A 23,204-nucleotide genomic window follows, 5' to 3' on the forward strand; every position below is an offset into this window, starting at 1 on the left:
TATTAGTCATTTAAACTCTCCCAAAACTCCCTGGTCAACTAACATCCACTTATGTTTGACCCACATTTTTTTAAATATTCCTATTATAACCCTGTTATTCAAATCAGTTTTTTTTTTTTAATTTCTCTCATCCTCATCCTCACGCTCTCTCTCTCTCTCTCTCATTCCCGCATCTTCTCTGTTCTCTCTCCTCCGCGCGCGGCTGTCGTAGGCGCGTGTGGTGTCGTCCGGCAACGGTTGCCAGCAAGACCACCACCATCAGCTTCGTCTTTCTCTCCTCTTTCTCCCTCTGTCATCACTCGCCCCAAATCAAGCCCAAACAGCTCAGATCGCCGCGACTACGATCGGTGGTGCTCGCCGGCGATCTGCCTTTTTCGACGGAGTTGGAATGCCAGACCATCCAAGTCTTCTTCCTCTCGACGTCCTGAGCACGATGGTATGCTCGGATTCTCCATCCGATCAGCCACGGCGGCAGATCGATGCCACAAAGGCCGCGGCTTCTCCGCCGGCGATCTGCCTTTTTCGGCGGAGTTGGAATGCCAAACCACCCAAGCCTTCTTCCTCTCGACGTCCTGAGCACGATGGTGTGCTCGGATTTTCCATCTGATCAGCCACGGCGGCAGATCGAAGCCACAAAGGCTGCGGCTTCTCCGCCGGCGATCTGGCTTTTCCGGCAGCCATTTCCGTCGAGTCAGGTACTAATATTCTTCTCCTCATTGTACTCTTCAATGCTATGTGTTTGGATTGGACCAATTGCTGATGAATCAAAAAACCCCAAATCGAACCTCATTGTGTGTTGTTGTAACTGTGTATTGTTGTAAATGTGTGTTGCTCCAAAAATGTTTGAGTTCTGTGTTCTGTGTTTTAGTTTAAGCTGTGGCTGTGTGAGCGTGACTGCGTGAGATTGATTTTTTTATTTATATATTTATTTATGTGCAGTTTAAGCCTACCTGTATGTGTGTATGTGTGCATTTGTGTTTGTAAATATGTATCTTATGTGTGCATCTGTGTGTGTTGTGCATGAGTGAGTGAAACAGTGTAAAAATTCAGTTTCAGTTCGTGAAAATTCAGTTTCACTCCGTGAAAATACAGTAGTTGGATAGGGAACTTTAAGCCTACATTTATTGATTAAACAGTTTCAGTTCGTGAAACAGTTTCAGTTCGTGAAACAGTTTCAGCTCGTGAAACAGTTTTAGCTCGTGAAACATGAGTTTTAAATGAATTTTGAATGAAATTATGGTTCTGAAATATGATGAATCAAATTTGCAGGTAGAAACAGATCGAGGCAGTGGCGACTGTCGTGTACTCGTCGCGCGTGAGATGATCGGACTACGTTGTATTGTTGGCTACTCCTCTCATCTCAATGGCTTATTGTATTGTTATTGTTTTTTTTTTTATAAGGTTGCTGTGTTCTTTTTAGTGAAACGGAATTCAGTAAAGGTGTAACTGTTTTAGTAAAGTGTAATTGTTTTAGTAAAGGTGTAATTGTTTTTTAATTAAGGTGTAATTGCATTTTAGTCGAGGTGTAATTGTTTCATCACTTAATTCAGTTTCAGTAAGTGAATTCATAACTGAATTCTTCAATTTAGTGTAACTGAATTTCTGAAATTCAGTTTCAGTGTAATTGAATTCTTGAAATTCAGTTTCAGTGTAACTGAATTTTTGAAATTTAGTTTCAGTGTAACTAAATTTTTGAAATTCAGTTTCAGTGTAATGAAATTCAATTTCAGTGTTTGATTTTAGTTTTAGTGAAATATTGAGTTTTAGCAAAAACTTCAATTAAAAAAAAAAAAAAACAGTTTCACCAAAATACAGTTACAGTGACGTCAGCATGTGTCAGCATGCGTCAGCGCGCGTCAGCATGCGTCAGAAGGGTAATTTAGGATTATAAGTTTTAGGGGGTTTAGAAAGAGTTTCTAGATGGGTGGGGGTTTAGACAAATTTTTTGGTGAGTAGGGTGTTTAAAATTAGGCACTATTTGAACAATGGCTAAAATTTGGATGTCAAAAAAAAAAAAAAACTTTCATTTATTAGCCAATCCATATAATTTAGGCATAAATTCAATTTAGACACATAACTATATAAGCTATTTCAACGGAGTCTATGAACTTTAAAATATTTCAAATATACACCTGATCTATTATCTAAATTGAAAAATGAATTTTTGTCTATTGATTTGTTAAGAGATCAGTTAAATGACAGCTTGGCTTTTGCTGACTGAGATTACTTGGCGACGTGACGCTATCTCAACAAACATTTCCCGCCAAATGAGTGACACAGGCCCACAATTTAATAATAATAGAGAGAGAGAGTTTGTGGACCTGTGTCAGGTGTTAGGTGGATCTGTGTCGCTCATTTCCCGCCAAATGAGCAGCACAAGTCCACCTAACCCCTGACACGAGTCCACAAATTCATCATCTATTTATCGCTCGTTGAACACAAGTGAGGGATTTATACTCGAATTTGGGGGAAAACGTGATGTTTTTTGGAGACTAAATGGTCAGGAGAGCGTTCGACGAGCGGGAAAGATGTGATGGGTGTGTGAGCCCGTGTCAAGTGGACATGTGTTGCTCATTTGGCGAGAAATGTATGCTGAGTTGGTGCTACGTCGCCAATTAATCCCCGTTAGCAAAAGCCAAGTTGACATTTAACTGATCTCTCAATAAATTGATGGACGAAATTTCATTTTTCAATTTACATAATCAATCAAGTGTAAATTTGAAATATTTGAAAGTTCATAGACCCCGTTGAAATAAATAAATAATTATGTGTCTAAATTAAATTTATGCCTAGAATTTATAATATTTAGAGAGATGACATTTTAGACACCCACCTATTTCTTTTGTTTTTTGTTCTTGCTTGGTAGGTACGACACCGTTTGACATAGGTCGTTTGGGGTCAATTTTAAACGTGCTAGGACTGTGTGGCGCCCGTATCGGTTCTATTTGCAGGAGTGTGTCCCCTGCAAGTATTGGCGCCAAGCGGCCCAAGCTACAGCCGCCGCAGCAGCAGAAGAACAAGTTGACGCTTTACAGTTTAAATCAGATCCCTAACCAGGATAATGCTATCCATTCGCTTCCCTATTCTAACCGAGAACGCTCTAACTCTTCTCAAATCCAGACCCTCACGCTCTCAAACCACCGCAACCCAATCACTTCCACGCCTCTCCAACTCACTGTCTCTTCCCGTACCCGAAGTCCACAAGCCTCGCGCAACCGCAGCCGATTTGGCTCTCAAGGAAGACGACAGAGAGTTTGTAAATGACCGATTTGCCCCTGCCAGTGACTTTCCGCCTGAGGACGGGCCGTTGCCGGCGGGTCTCCGGCGAGAGTTGATGCCGAGGCACGTGGCGGTGATCATGGATGGTAACGTGAGGTGGGCGAGGCGGAGAGGGTTGCCATCCGGGTCGGGTCATGAGGCGGGTGCACAGTCGCTGAGAGAGCTCGCTGAGCTGTGCAGCAAATGGGGGATTAGGGTTCTCACCGTTTTTGCGTTTTCTTACGACAATTGGATGCGACCCAAGGTCAGTTATTTAAAAGCAAGAAAAGTACTTTCTAACTTTCTTTTTTGTCTTTGTGGAACTGCGTAATGATTTGGTTTGGTTATAGTGTAGATGGAAGTTGATTTTTTGATGAGTTTGTTTGAGAGGATGATAAGGTCAGAAATCGACAACTTTGCGAGGTACCACACTTGAGCCCCTCACCCTTCTAATTTCTTTCACCTGATTGTTTTTGCTCATCTATGTTGAAGAGGGAACTTTTCTCTAAATGGGGAAGAGCAATCTGCATAGGCTTTGTTGGGTTATGGAATTGGAATTTTTGTGCCATTTTTTTGTCACCTATTTAACCACAGAAAGAGGATATGATTCCCTAAAAAGCTTTGGAAGACATTTTCTTTGTTCGGTGGTGCATTCCCATGGTGACCTGTGCCTAAAAGTCCTTATTTGAACTGGTTCTGGTGATCCTATTTGTAAATTCTCTTGGTGTAGGTCCTAGTAGTTTATGGATGTATTTTTTCTGAAAATTGGCCAGCAAGCAAACAATGGTTTTAAGATTAATGGGTGGCTAGTGTGGGATTTGAAGATTGTAATTGCTTTCTCTTTTCCTATAATCACGGCCATCTAATTCTTTATCTAGGTATATTCAATCTCAATGTAGTGGTGCTCATACTGGAAAAACATCTGATTTAGTTTTTGTTTTGACAGGGAAGGTATTCGAATATCGGTCATTGGGGATTTGTCAAAGCTCCCCGAGTCTTTACAGGAACTGATAAGTGATGCTGAGGAGAGAACAAAAGACAACTTTAGACTCCAACTAATTGTGGCAGTGAGCTACAGTGGAAAATATGATGTTGTGCAAGCATGCAAAAGTATTTCTCAGAAAGTAAAAGATGGCCTTATTGAAGTCGAAGATATCAATGAAAGCCTCATTGAACAGGAACTGGAAACTAACTGCACTGAGTTTCCCTATCCTGATCTACTAATACGAACCAGTGGTGAACTCAGAGTCAGCAACTTCTTGTTGTGGCAGTTGGCCTACACTGAACTTTTCTTTGTACCAGCACTTTGGCCTGATTTCAGGAAAGCTGAGTTTGTGGATGCCTTGGTTTCATTTCAGCAAAGACACAGGCGTTATGGTCGACGAGATTCTTAATCAATCAAAAGTTACAAATCTTCTGTAACTTCTACCTTTTTTATGCTGAAAGCTTGTACTATTAGCAAAGCTTCTTCACAGTCCTATTATCATGTAAAATATAATTAGTGTTTCCCAAATGCCATGGAGTCTAAGAATTGAGAGTAGCTGGTACAACATCAAATGCTGGATGTACATACCAAGATTAATAATTATGGATCTAAATTATCTAATTGCCTCTGTACTTAGATTTGTATCAGTATAATATATTCATGCATCTATATGTATTGTGGATGTGACTGCGTGCGTGTTTCCCAAGTATGGCTTCACCACTTGGTAAATTAGTGCCATCTTTATCTTAGAAGGCATTGCTCATGCTCCGTAATTTTGTTATTTATGCTTATCTTCTCTTTCAACTAATTAATTCAGATTTACCGGCACTTTTCTAAATAAGGGTTTTACTAATTGTACCCTGACTTGTCCAGTTACATAGCAGATAACAGGAACACTGCATACTCAACTGCAGGGGGAAGAAGTATATGTGAAGCAATATCTCTCATTCAAATGGTAAGACAAACGCTTCGTTACAGTTTGCTGTAATTGGTGTTCCTTTATTAGTCCATTTGTGTTTAATTCTTAGATCCTAAAAGTACTAGTTGCTTCACATTACAACAAACTAGTGTGATTCTTGTTTGATTGTTAAAGATGGTGCCAGTACCTATGATTTTACACATCAGTTTGTGAAGTGAATATCCAAAAAATCTTTATTCATAAAAGACATTGCTGAGCTTTGCGTAATCCTTACCTGTTGCATAGTGCAGGTTGCCCTGATGAGTGCCTATCTGAGAATCTGAAGGATGTTGTATTATCCAGAGCATGGACACATAACCAGTGTCGTTGATAAGGAGTAGTTCATGCATAATGTTGTGGAGATTCCTGAAAACATTTAACATGGGATTGTGATTTGGTGAGTACTTGGTAAATTAAGGTTTAGACAGGCAAAAGGAATCAAATAGGCAGTCAACACCTAATTCTAATCTATTATTGAACAATAATGTGGTAGATAGCATCCCCAAATAAGGGGTGATTATAGATCAGAATTAGGTGTTGACTGTCCATTTGATTCCTTTTGCCTGTCTTTGATCTTATCCTGGGCAATTTCAGGCTTAGTACTGATTTCTGGGTAATGTCTAAACCTTACTTAATTTACCAAGTATTTTCCTAGCGTATCATTCCAGTTAAAGAAAAGGGGTTGGGGTGTTGACTAGTTTGAATTTTGCAGGTTGAATATTACAAGTCATGATAGTTTACTATGCTGAAAATTAGACTAAAGGGGCCTCAAGTGCCAAATTATGCATATAAGAAAATTACTTTGAAATGATCTATTTACTACTGAAAGTGGGTCAACTAGTAAGGCTATATGGATCATTTTATAGATTTGAATCACCTTATTTGACTGCATTAAGAAATCAGTTAGTCACACAATTTGGCAGCTGATGTGTGTAAAGTTGAGGCTAATAATTGAAATATATCATTAATTTTTGAGTGATCTATTAATTGAAGATTTTTTGGAGAGGACAAGCTTTTCATGAGTTTTAGCTAATAAATTTTAGGGAGATAATTTCTGCACTCCAAAAATGATTTCTTACATTCCTTTTCACATTCAGACAAAAAGGTTGACTTTAAAGTGCTAAAATTATCCAGGGCCCAAAAAAAAAATTTAGTGCTAAAATTATCTCCCTAGTCCCTACTTTTATGGCATTTATGTGCAAGTGTGCAACTCATTTCATAACATAAAGAAAAAAAGAAAAGGAATAAAGTTGAGTGCTATGACATTATTTTATCATGTGAGTGTGACCCATTGTCGCATAAATAAATAAGAATCCATCAATTAGTCCAAATGTGCCAATAAGGACAAGGTGACTTGGATGTATATCCCTTATCCAAAAGCCAGCAATGATCAACCATAATTGGATTAATTGCAGGAATGAATTTAACATAGTATAATCATAATTAGGATACATTAATATGATTATTAATCAATTACACGTCATGGACCTCCCCGGACAAAATCGTCTTTTCAATATATGGCTGGCTGGACCCCCCCAATTTACAAAACTTGGGGCTTCCCCTCTGCGCCTACTGGTTTTGGCTTCCTTTACCGGCTTCAGTGTAAGGTACTCAAGCCCCCAATCAAACCACGCCACGTCACATATCAATTACCCTCCAATTTCAACTCTCAACAGAAAACCCGAGTCAAGCTTACGTGGCTATTAATTATTGGTCACTGGAAAGAGAAAGACAAAGTCTTCAAAGCAGACAATATCATAATTCTCTATACCGGGTTAGGTGATAAGTATTTAAATGAAGCCTTTTGTTTGTTGTTTAAGCAGTTGGAACGGACAGTGCAGTGGTGGTCTGAGCTCGTCTCTGGTTTTGTATTGTTATTCTGGTGCTTAGGAAAAGCTGAGGGGATAAAAGGTGTGATTTTTTCTAGGGTTTTCTTTAACTTTGTTGCTCTGACTTTCTGTTTGGTGGATGGGAGTAATTTTTCGGGAAAATACCCGGCCATGAGAAAATCGTTCAAGGACTCTCTCAAAGCGCTTGAAGCAGATATTCAGCACGCCAATACTCTGTAAGTCTCCGTCTTTCCCTTCAATTTGAATGTCCGCTCCTCTGTTCCAGTAAATTTGGGAATTTTATCTTCCAGAATTTTTCCAACCTTTTTTATAGCGCAGCTTTAATTTTATTTATTTTTTCAAAAAGAATTACAGCCCTTTAGAGTTTAGAATCGTCTAGTAGTTTAGGACCAAACCTTTGGGAATAGAAAAAAAAAAAAAATTGTTGAAAGAGGCCAATCTATAATTCATGAACCTGTACAGTAGCTTCAGTTGAATGTCTCTGTTTGGTTCTATGAATGATTTTGAAAGTTTCACAAATAAAATGGTGATGTATGGAAAGGTGGTGTGAAAATAAGAATTATTGGAACAAAACGAAGACCCATTGCACTATTGCAGAAGGGTCACATGACTAAAATCTAGTAACACACTATTTTGGCTTGGTCTTGGTCTTTATATTGCTTTCTCTGTGTATGTCGGCCACCCATTTATTTTGGGCAATTCAACAAAGTCCAGTAGTATTTAACAGTGATACTCTAATTTTTTGTTGATGGGTCTTCTATCCTGATCCATGATTGGGTATAAACTTAAAATGTGCATCAACTTGATTTCTCCTATGTATTATTAATGCTTTGGGTTCTAAATATTGTGTGCATTTTACATGACTTTGGTGATACCATAATTGTTGAATCAAATGCTTTGCTTGGCCTCTGTTCTTATTAGGGCTCTAGATTATCCAAGAGAGAAAGATGGAGCACGTCTTCAGATGAGACTATCCTACAGTCCAGTGTTCCACTTTTTTCTCTTTCTTGTCCAGTGGACTGATTGTCAGCTTGCTGGGGCCCTTGGCTTGCTTAGAGTTCTTATTTATATGGTATATGCTTTTTTCAAAATTTAATTTTATTAATTATCTTAATGTTGCTTCTTCTTTTTAATTAAAGAGAGAGGATATGCAAATGAGAGAGTTGAGGGAAAGATGTTCACAAATATAAACACTGAAAACAATTTAAAACAGTATTTAGTTTTTATATACATTCTATCTGTTTTTTTTTTTGTTTGACAAAAAATTATTTGTTTCCTCTTTCCCTCACTATGTTATCATTTTCATCTCTCTCCTCTCCTCTCCTTATCTGTTTTTTAATTAGAACATAAAAAATGAAAACTTAGGACGACTTAATTTTTATGCGTAGGCCTTTTTTTTTTTTTTGGCATTATAATTTCATAATCCTGTTTTTTAACTTTTTTTTTTTTTTTTTAATATTCCATCTCCTTCAGAAATGTAGTAATTTTACTATGACTTAATGTGGTGGATTGGTGCAGACCTATGCGGATGGAAAGACCACCATGTCTGTTTATGAAAGGAAAGCCAGCATTAGAGAATTCTATGGTGAGTGATATTCAGTAAAGATGAACTTTACTAATGTAGTAATATTTGTATGATACTGCAAGTTCATCTTCTTGGAGACTGAGACGGGGGAGGGGAGAAGGGTTGGGAGGCAAAGGACAAATTTTGTTATTCCTTGATATCTATGGATGCAATTTGTGTTCACATGTTTTTCTTTTCATGGACAGCGGTGATATTTCCTTCTTTGTTGCAACTTCAAAAAGGCATCACAGATTTGGAGGACAGGAAACAGAAAGAGGTTTGTACTGTCAGATACAAAAGAAAAGATGAATTGGACAGGGGCAAACTCTCTGAAGTTGACATTGAAAGAGAAGAAGAGTGTGGAATTTGCATGGAGGTGAACAGAAAGGTTGTGCTGCCTAACTGCAGTCATACATTGTGTTTGAAGTGTTATAGGGAATGGTATGCTTTTTGACCTTTTTCTTTTTCTTTATAGCTTTCAACATATTCTTTACAAGATATTTTAATTGTATGTATTAAACTATAGTTTCTATCACATGAGAGAGAAATTTCTGGTCAATGCTTGATATGGTTCATTTCATGAATTAAGGGAGCTGAACTGGTACCCTTAGATGAGTGATAACCATCTTCGCATTTGAAAGCTTCATGACTTGTTTTTTATTTTCCTTTTATTGTTCAAATGCTTTTGCTTTTCCTAATAGAGTGGAACCTGATGTTGTTATACTGTTTCCTCAGGCATGGACGGTCTCAGTCGTGTCCCTTTTGTCGTGATAGTCTCAAAAGAGTCAACTCAGGTGACCTTTGGATGTACACAGAAAAATGTGATATTGTTGATTTGTCATCAATCTTAAGAGAGGACCGCAAGAGACTATTTATGTACATTGATAAATTGCCTCTTGTTGTTCCAGAGCATGTATTTGTTCCCTATGATTCTCATATTCGGTGAGGCTCATGTACAGCTTTTGGGAACTATCTGTATATAGCAAACCTTGGTTGTAATTGTAATTCGAAACCTTTTGAATGCAATTGCACTTTGGCCATAGTTTTGATTGGCTTCAAAAGAGTGATTTGAAATATAGATTATGGTTCGTGTAGTAGTAGTAGTGTCTGTTTCGTTCTTGTAATCTTCGATGCTGTTGAATATATTTTGTATGTACACATAGAATAATGCTGGAAGAATCATATTTTCTGATCATAATTGATGTTATAAGTACACATTGACAGAGAGCAAGAAGCACCAGAGTAATGATTGTTGGATCATGACCCGTTATCTTGCATGCGTGTGTATTCTTCATAAAAGCGAGGATGATTTTCTTCTGAATCAGCATAGGCATAGCCTCCATGGCGGGAGACATCAAGACCTGCAATTTCTTCATGAACAGAGATCCTCAAAATTTTAAGCTTGTGGAGGGTGTAGAAAAGAGGGCCCATTGTAATGCTAACCCAGCCCATAATCACCAAAGCCTCAATAACTTGGGCTCCCAGCAGACCCCAGCCTCCACCCATTAAGAGACCATAAGGCCTTACTATGTCAGTGTTGCCCGAATTATAGACTTGGATCACGAGCTCCTCCTTTGCAAATAGGCCAGTAAATATCAAACCCCACGCACCACACCCACCATGTAATTGGGTCGCCTCTAAGGGGTCATCGAACTGCAGTTTTAGGGCCAAAATGTTGAGCCCAATTAAGACCCAAGCCGCGCAGAACCCGCAAACCACTGCAGCCCAAGGCTCAACAACAGCACAGCCCGATGTAATTGCCACAAACCCACCAAGCACACCATTGCAAACATCCAGTGCATCCCAATGACCCACTAGTAAGCGTCGACCGAATAGGGTTACGATCCCTGCAGTCGACCCGGCCAATGTAGTCACAACTGCGGTCCGGCCCACACCAGTCCAATTGCCTAGCCCACTTGTGTCAGGATAGGCCACAAGAATCTTATCGAACGAGCCCGGATTAAACCCGAACCATCCGAACCACAAAAGAAATGTCCCAAGCACCACAAGAGTCGCATTATGGCCTCTAATGGGTATGGCCTTACCAAACGCATCAAACCGGCCCACTCTTGGGCCCTCAATGAAAGAGCCCCAAAGCCCAGCAACCCCACCCACCAAATGAACCACACCACTCCCAGCAAAGTCAATAGCCCCAGAACGCAAGAGCAACTGAGTCGAACTCGGACTGAGCCAACCACTGGACGACCAAACCCAGTGAGCCACCACAGGGTACACAAACCCAGATAGGAAACAAGAGAAAACAAGGTAGGCGCTGAACTGAGTTCGCTCAGCTATGGACCCACTGGTTATGCCAGCAACCGCTATAGCAAAGGCCCATTGGAAAAGGAAGAAGCTGTAGTCATATGAGCTGGTTGAGATGTCTTTGAGAGCGAAGAAGTTTGTACCAATGAAAGGGTTGGAGTTGTTGCCGTCTCCGAATGCGAAAGCGAATCCGAAGAGGTAGTAGGAGAGGCTGCCGACGACAGCGTCGACGACGTTGGTGAGCATTATGTTCATGGCGTTCTTGGCGCGAACAGAGCCGGCGCAGAGCATGGCGAAGCCGAGCTGCATGACGAAGACGAGGTATGCAGAGAAGAGGAGGTAAATGGTGTTGATGGAGTCTTCCACGCTCTGTTCCCATGACGAGGCCGCCATCGCCATGAGTTTAATTTGGATTGGAAATTGAGAGAGATGGTTGGTGGTGAAGGGAAGTTTGTGTGTGTTCGAGAGTAAATATATATATATATATATATATCTGAGGTTTGAAGGGTAGATCCCTAGATACATATTTGTGGGTCGCTTTACTCATGCATCAATTGTCGATTGTGCATCATCCTACTTCCAATCACTTGTGGTCAGTGGATAGCCTTGCAACTCGGCCGTTCCCACTCAGTTTCTTGAGCCGAGTTCTATTCTGATTGAGATAATAAGCTGTAAGAGATTATACAAAGTTTAGATCCCTCCACCTCCGGTGGTTGAGGAGATTCTAATTCTTGATTCACTCTTCATCCTAACAGTCAACCTAATCGGATTTTATAATGTCAAATATTCAAGCACGTGTCATGAAAGGAGTGCACATTTACAAGTATGAAATATCAAATGTTCAAGCAATGTGTTACATGACCCTTCTTTTTTTTTTGGGCAATTTGACAAGATTTTCACATCAATTGGTATCTGTGCCAACCATTGCATGTTTTTTTTTTTGTTCCTGATCCAAACATTTGCATGGTTATTAATTATAAAATATCAAGGGTCCAAGCAGTGTGTTACATGATTCACTATGTGTGACAATATTGGAAAGAGAAAAGAGGTATTGACCTAGTTTCTTTAATTCTAGTGCCACCCACAAAATTATCACAGTTACTACCAGACTTACTGGTATTGAAGGTGGGTGCATACATATAATACAATTTGCTCATGACATCGAGTTTCTTAATAGATAGACTAACCCAACTATAAATTGCTATTAACAAGAGAATCAAGCGTACACAATTTGTATTCTATAATTGGCTAGCTAATATACCAATAACAATTAGTTGTGGAAGGCTCCAAGCCATTGTCATACATTTAATTACTTAATTTTATATAATATACCATATAGTGCTTACCTTTATTTACAGCTACCATTTTCGAAAAATAATCATTGAGCTTCAAGGTAGGAACCATGATCTTGCACTGTAACTCGGCTAGTGAGAGAAGGTCTCATTGTAACAATTGCAGACTCGTTAGCTCCAGCTTTAAGAGCAGCTCTTCCAGCTTCCAGGAACCTCTTAACAGCATCCTCAGCATACCTGTTGGCTTCACCCACTTTCATGCTTTGGCCAATGTTTGGGTAAGTGTTGAGCACATAATCACCATTGAGCTGGGATGCAAGTTGGATCAGTTCAACTTGGAATTCAGAGAGGCTCACATCTTCTTTGGGTCCCCATGGCCTCAGTGATGTCGTCACTTCCGGAATAGTTTCTGTAACATAGAACTGAGATTAACACTGAAAGATTGATGCAAGAAAACAAATAAACTCTTTCTGACGAGAAAATGCAACTCTCTCTGTAACACTCAAGGGAAGTAATCATAAAAAAGGAAATGATTGGATGGACTAATGCAAACCTGGACAATCATCGCGAGGAGTTTTGCGGAGGTAAAAATAGTTCTCAAAAGTACCAGCCCATGCATCTCTCTTAGTCAGGAAGTTTGATTTTAAATTGAAAAGCTTCTTTACTGTCGCGGGGATAGACGAATGCTCGAACTGTGAATATGGTGTTGGCCCTGTTGGCTCATGGATCACTGCACCAAAATACCAAAAATCAATCAATAGGCCAAAGGGGAAAAATTATAGTGGCATAGAAGAAACATAACAAAGGCTAGAGAATGATATCGATACAAAGTTTACGCTTGGTCGCCCGTTGGGGTTTTTCACTAATTTGAAATGCATAGAAAACCATTCCAATATAGCATGACTTGATTTTCCATGCTTCAATGAATGATGCATCGGGAAAAAGCTGCCTGCTTTGGTGGCTCGCATCTAGCACATGGACAATAAGGACAACTTGTGTAGACACCACAAAACATTGTCTTCACAACTTTGTTATAGGATATTGAAAACTTTTCTTAATACCTCAAACAGAGAACCACCATCTCAGTTGTAGACTTGTAGTAACTATTAGGTGCCTAGCCAACACAGAAAGCTCAAAGCATAGCCAAATTACAAGAATGGGACTACAGTAACTCTACCAAGCCATATGAAAAACACTCATCGCAAACACATGCTAAAAGATTTGACAAATTCATGGCAGACACAGAAACCAGATACCAAATTCTAACCAAAACCCATCTAATAGACTCAAACTTAATTAAATTCCTCAATTAATACAACTAATATAACAGAAATTTGAAGCATTTTAACAGCCAAATTACCTTTTAACACGATGCTAAAAAAGAAAATCCCAATAAAAAAAAAATTTAATAAACAAGCCCAAAAGCTGAGAAACTCACCAGTACCCTTTTCGACCCAAGGCGAGACGAGTATGGTGGGCACCCGAACACCCAACCGGTCAAACCCGAAATAAAACGGGTCGGGCCCGACAATCCCATCCGGGCTAGGCACATTGGAAACGGGGGTAGGCACGTGGTCGTAAAACCCACCGTGCTCATCGTATGTAATCAACAATGCCATTTCTTTCCACTGCGGGCTGGCCCTCAGAGTCTCGTAGACCTCCTTCACAAACCTCTGACCTCGCGCCACGTCATGCGACGGGTGGTCGTCGTTGGCGGGAAGCTCCTTGACGTCGAAGTAGCGCTGCTCGACCACCGCGTAGTTGGGAAGCTTCCCCAGCTTGGCGTGGAGTTTGAACTTCAAAGCGTAGCTGTGGAATTTCATCACGTGCTTCAATTTTCTCAGGCTCTTGAAGAAGAGCGAGGCAGGGATGTTCTGGTAATAAATCCCGAAGCTGAGGTCATTTTCGTCCAGCGAGTCGAAGATCGTTTTTTGGGGGAAGCCGTGGATGAGGTCCTTCCGTACGTTGCTGGTGGCGCCGTGCGAGGTCGCCGAGTGGACGTAGAACCGGTTCGGCTGAGTCGACGCGGGTACGGACGCGAACCACCGGTCGAACACGGCGAACTCGTTCGCTAACTCGGTGTAGACCGGCAAGACCTCGGGCTTGAACCCGCTCATCACCGTGCTGGACATGCCCTTGGCCATGCTCTCCGCCTGCTGGGCGAACCCGTTCATCGTAGCCGGGTTCCCAGAGCTCGTATTCGACCCGAATATCTGTTCGCGGATCGCCTGGAACGAGTGACCCGGATCGGAGTCAACGAAGAAGGCGTTACTGGAGACAGACACTTTTGGGGATTTGGGGTCGGAGACAGAAAGCGGGTTCGATTCGTTGCCAGTTAAGCCGTCGATTTCGGGTCGGGTCGATTTGAGCCAGCCGAAAATATGGTCAAAGGAGCGGTTTTCCATGACCAAAACGACGACCGTTTTGATGGGTCCTTGGATTTTGGGGTTTTTGCGTGCGACTGTGTGAATGGGTTGGGTAGAGACTAGTAGGAGGTAGAGGAAGAGAGTCCAGGTGATGGGCATTCGCCGGAAAGCCATCTCCGGTCACCGGAACAGGGATATACCGGTGGCCCAGAAACGGAGAGAAAGGCTTTGTGTGGTACAAAAAGTTACTAGAGAGGAGGAGGACAAGGGTTTTGAAGCGTAATAAATGTGTATGGAAATGGCATATGCTCGGAGAATAAGGGATTAGGAAGTAAATAAAAAAGCTTTCTTGGATGGAGTTGTCAGTTTTTAGTTGAGTTTCTTCTTGTTTCTAGAGGATAGTGATTGGTGATTGGTGATTGGTGAGTTCGGACATTTCCAAGTGAAGTTTGGGACATATAAGGTCAAAAAGTGTTAAATGAACTACTTCAACTCATACGTGGCATTTCAAGGTGCACAAGGTGAAGTATATATTTGTTCTTATTTCCTTTTATTATAATATACTATTCTTATATTTACTCATACTCAATCATGTTATCTATCAATAAAGAAATCATACCATAAGTAAAAGTTTGGTCAATTTATAATATTTTTTTAGCATGAAGTTAAATGAAAAGTTCCGTAATGACACCAAATTGTATTGTATATAAGTTAAATGTATGATTTGAATTGACTAGCATAACGTGCTAGATACTTTAAGCTCGAGAATTACAAGCCCCACCATAAAATCACTTGCATCTTAAATTATATAAATGTGGCTCTCAAGTCTCAGCCTTGAAGGAAAGATGCTTCGTTCTAACCCGTCCTAAAGACACAGTCACTTGATTCCATTGGCCAAAAATCCAAAGAGGAAATTGAGTACCACATAGAGACAACAAATTTGGACATGGATTGGAAATTGAGTACAACATTCAAGAGAACCATTGCATAAAGATTTATGAGTCAAGAAAATTGCATCTGGTATTGGGGGCCTTGACTGTTGAGCTAGCTAGCTTCACCTAGAAAAGATGAAGTGCCATCTTGAGCTTGTTTTGTTTCCATTTAGGAAGCTTATAGAAGTCTCCTTTAGTCATTCCAAATCTCACTTGGAACTCTTCCTCAGATAGATATGCCTAAAGCCACCAGAAGAAGCTGATTAGTCATTTTGCTTAATTTCTAGACTGAAAAAGAAACTGATATATAATTCATGGAATGTAAAACCATGTCATCAAATGATACAAGAACTTCAAGTTATGCTAAACTGATTCTCATGGGAACGGAAACCAGTTTCTCTGAAAATTTTCTTTCCATGTATTCAAACAGTAGAGTTGAAGGAATGCAAAGCACTGATGTTTTAACCCTTACAAGAAGTATATCTAGAACATAGAACAAACCAGGTTATCTCTAGATGAGTACAAAAGGGGTACCTCTCTTTTGGTTATGTCTATGCTTGCTACTGGGTCTTTAGAAACCACCGTTAATCGTTCATATGGGTATATTAAGTTTATGCCAGCCTTAGTTCCATTGGCCTCAGTGTCACCCGCATTATTATCAGGTAACTTTGCCTCTGCTGCTGGTGAACCTGAAGATGCCAATGATTCATCTGCCAAAAGAAATTAAAGACATAATAGTGAGGTGGGCAATTGACAAACAAGAAGAGAAAGTCTCAAGAAAGGTTTAAACAGTTTACCACATAATTGAAAGAATAAATTGAGTGCAAGCTAATATTAGTGGTTTCATATAACTTTGTGTGAACTTAGGATCCTTCATTACCCGGACTACCATAAGGAGAAGATCCTGTAAAGAGTTTCCTGGTAGTTGGAGTTGAAATGGAAAAGATGTGATTGTTTGAAGACTTGACATTTGGGATTGAAACACCAGGTGCAGGAGAAACACTTCTTCTCCGGCCATTGGAGCTCATGGACTTGCCTCTCAAATCATCCGGGGTCGTTTCCTTAGAGTATGATTTCCATGAGTTCCTATTTGATGCCTGAGTAATTCAATGAGTGATGTACGAGTATGATAAAAGGGGGGAACTGGAGGTTAGTTATTGTATGAGAGGGAAATTAAGAAAGTTATATAAAGATAAGTAGAACCATCATGGAGTCACTTACTTCTAATTGTTGTGGTTTTCCTTTTAAAATAGCAAGCTTCCGCTCAAATGAGTTGCCATGCATCTACAAGGGAAGTAGTTTAGTTAAATAACCTCATGGCACAATCACATCATTCATTCAACAGCACTAGCCGTAAGATATCTATAAATTTCAGCAGGAGCTCAAAATGTACCATTTTATGTAGGGGAATGATCTTACATTTGACTTTGAGGGATCCCATTCAAAGAAACGAGTGAAAAATGGTGGTTCATGCCCTTCACTAACAACAAATATAGGAGTCTCCAAAGATAGCCCTTCAATAAGTACATCTTTCTCAAGAAATTTCTGCCAGAACCAAGTAAAATTATAGGAAAATAAGAACACAAATAAAGTTAAAAGACTATCAAGTATGAAAGGTACTAAGATATTCATAGGTCTAGCATCTCTTTGTATTGGAGTTTTCAATGGAAAAATCACATATTAGTTCCTCTAGAGGCCGGCAACCAAAGAAACAATAAAATTTTGACCATGAGACCAAGAAATTGAATGATGAATTAATATGGAATAAAAGTTTCCTGAGCCTTTAGGTCATTCAAAACACATTATCTGAATTATTACACTACTTGTATATCCTATGAAACAATCTCATCAATGAACTAAACAGTTCTGATATATTATATGATTTTTATGGTGGATAATTACCAGGCCAAGAGTAAGGGCTTGTTGCTTTGATCTAACATTTGAGTGGCATCCAATCCAAATATATATCTCTCTGTGGCAGTCAAGGACTAACACGTCTTCAGTAGTTAAATCATCCTGTGTAAAATTGTATATCTCCTTCACCTGAAATATTCAAATTGATCCAGATGAAGTAAAGTATCTCCTAAGTTCAAACAAGTCAAACAAAAGTAATTATCAAATGTATGCATGCCTATAGAAATGCATGTGAAAGTGTACCTTGAAATCACCTGAATAGGAAATTCCGATCAAGAGGCAAAAGAAGCAAAATTTGTCATTAGACATGTTTTTAAAGCCATGTAAAGCCAACAATGACTCTGAACCAAGGCAAAACGGCATTATCTTTTGAGAAAAAACTTAGAAGAATGGGTATTTTGTGTACCTTCAGTTATGCTCAACATAAACAAATGTGGATCATCTATGTATCCTTTTATCTCTTTGCCCCTTGCATACTCAGTCTTTCCACCAAGTGCATTCCAGAAAGTATCGGATTCACTCCCTTCCCTCACTGATATGGCTTGCCATGTTGGCTAATTGGCATCAAGAAAAATAAATATTCTATTACAATATGAGTGAAATCTCAGAAAAGAAATATTCTACTAAAAACTTTATGCAATACTTTGTTTGATACTGTCTCATTTCTTTTAGATTGATTTTCTGTACATTATGAATTTATAATTTAGTTAGAAAGAGATTGTGGCATCTCATCAAAGGATTAAGTTACTTACATTTATTAGTTCCAGCATTCTGTCAAGAAGATCATGGTCTCTGGCTGAGGAGAGATTCCCAATCCAAGTAAAAACAGATGTAGCAGTTTGCAGGATGTAACAATAGGACGAGTTCAAAGATCCTGAAACCTGCAACGGTATCAATTTATACTCAAATCACTCAGGAATATGCAATTCAGATACTGAAGGACCAGAAGTCAATAGACACACTTTCATTGGCTAAAAACAATGTGAATTGAGTATTCATCTGATCATTTCAGTCCAAAAGAATATTCTTTTCATCATTAAAAGCTTAACCAAAAAAGAATGAGAGAGAGAGAGAGAGAGAGAGAGAGAGAGAAGTTTCCATCATAAGATAAACCCAGACCTTACCCAAAAAAAAAAAAGGAAAGAAAAATTCTCCCAGACAAGAGAGATTAAAGGTATTATTATTAAAAGGTCCTGGCTCCTGAGCTTACTTGATCAACTTGGATGGCCTGCATATTGTTGGGACTCGTCCCTTGAACACGAAAAAGAGCTGTCTTGGTTTCATCATAAGTTTCATCTGCAATACTTTTTTCTGCTATGAACTTCTTGTATCGTGTACTCATTCCTCCCTACAAGAAAAGGCAAAATGAAATCCAGAAGATGCCTCCTGATTAACATTAGTAACTTAAAACGAAAATATTATGTGAATAGGGAAGAAAAAGGACACAGAGTTATGAACCTTGAAAATAATTAATGTCTGGAAAATTGAAAAAAATTGAGATGGCTCCTGGTTCTCCACAACTTGAGCCTGAACTTGAAAAATGTGAGGTTTGTCAGAGAAAACTAACCCCCCTGAGTGATGCAGTCAAGTCATGAACTCAGTCAACTAGATGTGAATAATATGGAAAATGTGTACTAAACAAACTAGTGTATATTGAAAAGGCGATATTACAGTATTATTCTAAAAGATCGTGCATATGAGAAAGCAACATAGAACTTACCAAAACAGGACCCCCCCTGATTGAATCAACTATGGCATTCATATGAGAGATAGCATCCCTTCTATCTTCCTGCATGCAGAACATGTAACAATAATAAAAAACTCAAAATTTCACCAAGGGATGCCGAAAACTTAAAAGTTGCTTCAGATGCATATGAGAGAGCCATCAGGAGATAAGTGAGTTCCAAATCATTTGAAGTTAAAAAAGAAAATATAGCTCACATTTGGCCAAAAAGAAAATATAGCTCACAACTTAAACCGACAGTTTATCCAGGTAAGCCAGAGACTTTCAAGGGTTTATTATTATTTTTTCTACTTCTTCTTCTTTTCCCCTATAAGAACTTAAGAAGTCATTTCGTGAACTATCATTGGTTTCTTAGAGTTACAACAACCTAATAATACGGTCATAACAGCCATAAGTTTCAGGCTCATAAGCCATGGTTACCATTACACTCCTGCAGCCAAGCCATGCATAAAATAGATGCTCATCCCTTTCATTGGCACGATATGTATATTGCACAATATAGCAATCCCCACTGAAAAGCTTTTTCTGTTCTGAAGTTGGAACAAGGGACAATTTATCACCATCTACCCGCCAAACCTGAAATGTCATTGATTGCATTAACATAAAGGAGCACAGGAGTTAACATAATGTATAAGAGAGTATAACTTCTTCCAATAAGAAGCTACTTTCAATGTGCCTCTGCAATCTATAAATGGCTGGATGTCTTCTTCATCAGGAAGCTCTTTCACTTCATAACCCTGTTGCTTGAACATTGCTGGAAGAATGTAAATATTATAAGAATAATAATGAAAAAAATCCTACTTATACTGCTACTTTTTATGCCACAAAGTTGGTAAAGATATTAAACCTGCTACTTTTCCTCGACCTTCTTCATACAGCCGGAGCTCCACCGTTTGAGGCCAATTATCAAAATATGACCTAAATTTTGCAGTTTCTAATCCTTCAGTTATAAAAGTCAAATGAGTACCAGCTGACTTGCCATGGTTTCTGAGGAAATCCTGTAAAAGAGTAGGTCATCATCACTTAGAGAACAATACTCATAGCTCAATCATGAGGTTCAGTTATAGATTTTTCCTTAGCTTTGATTTATTACTAAGGAATCATACCACTTTTCTTTTTACCAAAATATTCCCATTACCATTTGCTGACTTCTGATAATTCAACAGTCTGTCTTCCAGGGGTGTGTGCTCTTTCAAAGAATAAAAAAGAGAGGAGGGAAAAAGAATAGGGGAGGGAAAGGGATTCTTACTTCTGCAGCCGAGATTGATGTTTTCCTTTCTGTAATTGAGGTATGCGTTCCCATCCAAACAAAAATCTCAGAGTCACAGTCCAGCATATAGCACTTGTCTGTCTCTAGCATTTCTTTATTTAATGAGTCAGTTCGACATGGACATAGTTTACCCTGAGTCGTTATCCTATGAATAGAAGAATTTCAAAGCACTCCCGAGAAAATGAAATTACACTTGAAGAAAGAAAAGAGGGAAAATAGATTATGGCTTATTATCATCCTGAATCTGACTTGAGCAAGTTGGCTGAGTAAGTAATATTATTTGGCAAGTCAAGAGCAGAAAGTCTTAGAAGAGAAAAAGAAAAGAAAAAAGGTCAAGAGCATAAATGTGTTTTCAAAGTTAGTCATACTCACCATAATAGTTTCACAAAGGGTGTCTCAGATTGTTTCTGAACAGAAGAAGGTGAATCCTGCGGAATTGGAGCATAGCCGCCGAATAAGCTCCAGAATTCACCCACTTCAGGATCACCAACAAATTTTCCATCCTCTGCAGGAATTAGACAATTAACAATCGCAGATGGTTTCCTTAAAGGAGAGAGAGAGAGAGAGAGGACAGGAGAGCCAACCTATGGTCGCCACATCACAGTTTGCACAATGTTTATTCTCTTTGATGTACTGAACAACTTCCAAAGCTTTAGCCCTTTCTTGTATGCTAGAGTTGCACCCACTAAAGAGGAAAATTTTTGATGCAGTATCAAGTATGAATACATCATTGTGGTTCAATGATGACCGAGAAAAAGGCACCTGGTGAACATGCAGACCATACAGACTAAATAGTTAGCCGGGATAGAGAATAGAATTCGTAGCTGGTATTTATCAAGGAAGAGGGACAAGTATGTGAAGCATGTAAAACACAATGAACTAAAAACATTCCAGAAACACACTAATTATTACAAATTTATAGAATGCATTAGAATAAGTAAAATAAGGTCTAGAACATCACTACTTAAGCCTAGTTAATGATTTAAATTGAGAGGTCCAGAAAATGACTAGTATCAGATAAAACAATAGCAGTAATGCACCAAATTTCAAACAAAGCTTACTTCTTTAACATGAACAACATGGTCCCCTTTGCAAGCTAACAAGCTGACTTTATATGTTTCACCATTTGAGTGCTCTTGCTGTGATGTATATGCTCCTTCAATAGGTATAATACAAGGTTTGAAGTATGACAAAAACTTCTCTGTTTCTTGGCCTTGAAGTTCCCTATATTGCACAGTGCAGGACCCTAGGGCTGCATCTAGTTCAAGTGCTTTATCTGATGCCAATGCTGAGTCCACCTGCCATTATGGTATTAGTTTTTAGACACCCTGAAATGATATGGGTAATATTTTCCAAATTCTTTTGCCAGTTAGTCTTGGTCTAAAATAGAAGACAGTGCAAAACCTTGTTTGCATCATTTCCAAGCCAATAGTGTATGTCATGCTGAGGAGGGCCGCTTTTGGGCAGAACTGTCTGTTATGATAAACAAGTAAAATAATAAAACTAATGCATACCCAGTTAAGGTGCTCAACGCGATAACACAGATGATCCATCAGTAAAGTTGACATTAGAAGACAAAATAAATTGTACTGAAATCAATTCGATTCTGAAGATATGGTATTGTGAAGAAATACTTAGACAATAATGTCGAGGAAACGTTAAGTTGAATTTGTTCATTGGTTATTATCTATTTTTTCAAAAAAAAGAAAAACAGGCAATGAAATGAGAATTTTCCAACAACTTACATTCAAAACAACATATGCACTTCCAGAATAGAATCTCCCATGTGAAGATCTTGGAACAGGAACCAATTTTTGGTTCTCAACACACCAAATTTCCAAACCACTAGCATAAGAAGGTTAAGGATAAAGCAATGAATTTGAACACAAGATGCATGACATATTAAGAATTAAAGTTACATTGGTAGAATACGAATTGAACAAAAATGGTAAGTCATTTGTGTCCATTGGTTGTTGCTAGCTATAAGAAAGATTGCACAGTAATGATAAGTAGATTGTGTAATCTGCCAATTCAGTAACAATTCTAATTTATTGGATACTAACAACATACTTTTCTATGGCTACATTATATGTATGTTCCTAACAGCTTGAGCTTTTGGCAACAGTCCTAAACCCATCAAAATCCCAAATCTCCCAAGTAATGAAATCACTTATAAGGATACAACTCTGCTCCTGCAGCCTGGAATGCTGGATCTGTGTCTTTAGCATAAAGAGACATCGTCTATCATGACACTCCTCAAAGAACAACCTCCAAATATACAGTAATTTCTGCAGGACCCAACCACAGAAATTCATTAATCCCAAAGAAGACAATTTATGTGGCACTATTGGTAAAGATAAACATCAAACCAGATGGGCTCAGCCCAGATATTATAAATCAGTCTTGACTCTTGGTATTACATTCACACAAAGTTACAGACACAAGGAAGGAGCATGAAACTTTTCTTCATAACAGTTGGAATGGAATCTGATCAGGTTCAAGGAAATAAAAATAAACAAGTAAAGGTTGAGTGAGTAATTCTTACCCAATACCCACCTAGATTCTTTGTGCAGTTCTGGAGGATTCAGTGAAACGCGTTGTGTTTGATCCTATTACAGAGAAGGAACAGAACCCAGTAGAGGAGTAAGGAGTATATTCCTAATGCTGTTAACCCATTTAACATTAAAGAATGACGATGTAATAAAGAAGTTGGAAAATAAATAGAGTGTACGTACTGGTCTACCACCATAAAGTGGAATGAAGAAGAAAGACAGATACTGTAACTGGGCCCATGCTCAAAAGTACTTAG

At 38.9% G+C, this 23,204-nt stretch overlaps 5 protein-coding genes across 7 annotated transcripts; 2 read left to right on the forward strand and 3 right to left on the reverse strand.

The window, feature by feature from the left end:
• Positions 1–2,895: 2,895 nt before the first annotated feature.
• Positions 2,896–4,949, forward strand: CPT4 (Undecaprenyl pyrophosphate synthetase family protein). The gene is made up of 3 exons (XM_086245566.1): positions 2,896–3,523; positions 3,614–3,681; positions 4,205–4,949. The coding sequence occupies exons 1-3, from the start codon at positions 3,062–3,064 to the stop codon at positions 4,650–4,652; spliced, it is 978 nt and encodes a 325-aa protein (XP_086101692.1). The 5' UTR covers positions 2,896–3,061; the 3' UTR covers positions 4,653–4,949.
• A 2,003-nt stretch (positions 4,950–6,952) lies between these two features.
• On the forward strand, positions 6,953–9,709 carry LOC147296389 (E3 ubiquitin-protein ligase AIRP2-like). The gene is made up of 5 exons (XM_086248601.1): positions 6,953–7,266; positions 7,973–8,123; positions 8,570–8,636; positions 8,822–9,056; positions 9,351–9,709. The coding sequence occupies exons 1-5, from the start codon at positions 7,202–7,204 to the stop codon at positions 9,559–9,561; spliced, it is 729 nt and encodes a 242-aa protein (XP_086104727.1). The 5' UTR covers positions 6,953–7,201; the 3' UTR covers positions 9,562–9,709.
• Positions 9,710–9,725: 16 nt separating this feature from the next.
• Positions 9,726–11,783, reverse strand: LOC147296390 (ammonium transporter 1 member 3-like). The gene has a single exon (XM_086248588.1). The coding sequence runs from the start codon at positions 11,400–11,402 to the stop codon at positions 9,873–9,875; it is 1,530 nt and encodes a 509-aa protein (XP_086104714.1). The 5' UTR covers positions 11,403–11,783; the 3' UTR covers positions 9,726–9,872.
• Positions 11,784–12,053: 270 nt separating this feature from the next.
• NPC1 (non-specific phospholipase C1) lies at positions 12,054–14,898 on the reverse strand. Its single transcript, XM_086248578.1, has 3 exons — positions 13,608–14,898; positions 12,723–12,899; positions 12,054–12,578 (listed from the first exon to the last, which is right to left on the reverse strand). Exons 1-3 carry the CDS (start codon positions 14,707–14,709, stop codon positions 12,256–12,258), a joined length of 1,602 nt encoding a protein of 533 aa, XP_086104704.1. The 5' UTR covers positions 14,710–14,898; the 3' UTR covers positions 12,054–12,255.
• Positions 14,899–15,221: 323 nt separating this feature from the next.
• On the reverse strand, positions 15,222–23,070 carry VLN1 (villin-like 1). Of its 3 annotated transcripts, none has more exons than XM_086248558.1 (23): positions 22,941–23,070; positions 22,578–22,683; positions 22,141–22,240; positions 21,800–21,868; positions 21,457–21,693; positions 20,980–21,157; positions 20,768–20,900; positions 20,375–20,540; positions 19,973–20,123; positions 19,791–19,879; positions 19,546–19,701; positions 19,102–19,170; positions 18,840–18,908; positions 18,592–18,729; positions 18,134–18,262; positions 17,788–17,935; positions 17,625–17,635; positions 17,370–17,510; positions 16,887–17,012; positions 16,689–16,751; positions 16,348–16,564; positions 16,002–16,177; positions 15,222–15,707 (listed from the first exon to the last, which is right to left on the reverse strand). In XM_086248558.1, exons 2-23 carry the CDS (start codon positions 22,631–22,633, stop codon positions 15,594–15,596), a joined length of 2,736 nt encoding a protein of 911 aa, XP_086104684.1. In that variant the 5' UTR covers positions 22,634–22,683; positions 22,941–23,070; the 3' UTR covers positions 15,222–15,593. The 3 variants fall into 3 exon arrangements, 2 of the variants coding, with proteins under 2 accessions (XP_086104684.1, XP_086104691.1); XM_086248565.1 differs by having other exon boundaries at positions 22,952–23,064; XR_015122952.1 differs by lacking the exons at positions 15,222–15,707; positions 16,002–16,177 and having other exon boundaries at positions 16,491–16,564; positions 16,861–17,012.
• Positions 23,071–23,204: the final 134 nt, after the last annotated feature.

Source organism: Dryas octopetala, chromosome 1, assembly GCF_963921425.1.
Source record: "Dryas octopetala chromosome 1, drDryOcto1.1, whole genome shotgun sequence".
In the NCBI taxonomy this organism is placed as follows: domain Eukaryota; kingdom Viridiplantae; phylum Streptophyta; class Magnoliopsida; order Rosales; family Rosaceae; genus Dryas; species Dryas octopetala.

What these genes read in the sequence shown, in the direction of transcription:
- CPT4 (XM_086245566.1), top strand. Translation starts at nt 3,062, where the DNA reads ATGCTATCCATTCGCTTCCCTATTCTAACCGAGAACGCTCTAACTCTT. An exon ending in ACAATTGGATGCGACCCAAG is followed by an intron (nt 3,524 to 3,613) that starts GTCAGTTATTTA and finishes GTTATAGTGTAG; the next exon opens with ATGGAAGTTGATTTTTTGAT. An exon ending in GAAATCGACAACTTTGCGAG is followed by an intron (nt 3,682 to 4,204) that starts GTACCACACTTG and finishes TTGTTTTGACAG; the next exon opens with GGAAGGTATTCGAATATCGG.
- LOC147296389 (XM_086248601.1), top strand. Translation starts at nt 7,202, where the DNA reads ATGAGAAAATCGTTCAAGGACTCTCTCAAAGCGCTTGAAGCAGATATT. An exon ending in CAGCATTAGAGAATTCTATG is followed by an intron (nt 8,637 to 8,821) that starts GTGAGTGATATT and finishes TTTCATGGACAG; the next exon opens with CGGTGATATTTCCTTCTTTG. An exon ending in TTGAAGTGTTATAGGGAATG is followed by an intron (nt 9,057 to 9,350) that starts GTATGCTTTTTG and finishes CTGTTTCCTCAG; the next exon opens with GCATGGACGGTCTCAGTCGT.
- LOC147296390 (XM_086248588.1), bottom strand. Translation starts at nt 11,402, where the DNA reads ATGTATCTAGGGATCTACCCTTCAAACCTCAGATATATATATATATAT.
- NPC1 (XM_086248578.1), bottom strand. Translation starts at nt 14,709, where the DNA reads ATGGCTTTCCGGCGAATGCCCATCACCTGGACTCTCTTCCTCTACCTC. An exon ending in TTGGGTCGAAAAGGGTACTG is followed by an intron (nt 12,900 to 13,607) that starts GTGAGTTTCTCA and finishes ATTTTGGTGCAG; the next exon opens with TGATCCATGAGCCAACAGGG. An exon ending in TCCTCGCGATGATTGTCCAG is followed by an intron (nt 12,579 to 12,722) that starts GTTTGCATTAGT and finishes TCTATGTTACAG; the next exon opens with AAACTATTCCGGAAGTGACG.
- VLN1 (XM_086248558.1), bottom strand. Translation starts at nt 22,633, where the DNA reads ATGTCTCTTTATGCTAAAGACACAGATCCAGCATTCCAGGCTGCAGGA. An exon ending in AGGTCGAGGAAAAGTAGCAG is followed by an intron (nt 19,880 to 19,972) that starts GTTTAATATCTT and finishes ACATTCTTCCAG; the next exon opens with CAATGTTCAAGCAACAGGGT. An exon ending in AAGCCCTTACTCTTGGCCTG is followed by an intron (nt 17,013 to 17,369) that starts GTAATTATCCAC and finishes TGGTTCTGGCAG; the next exon opens with AAATTTCTTGAGAAAGATGT.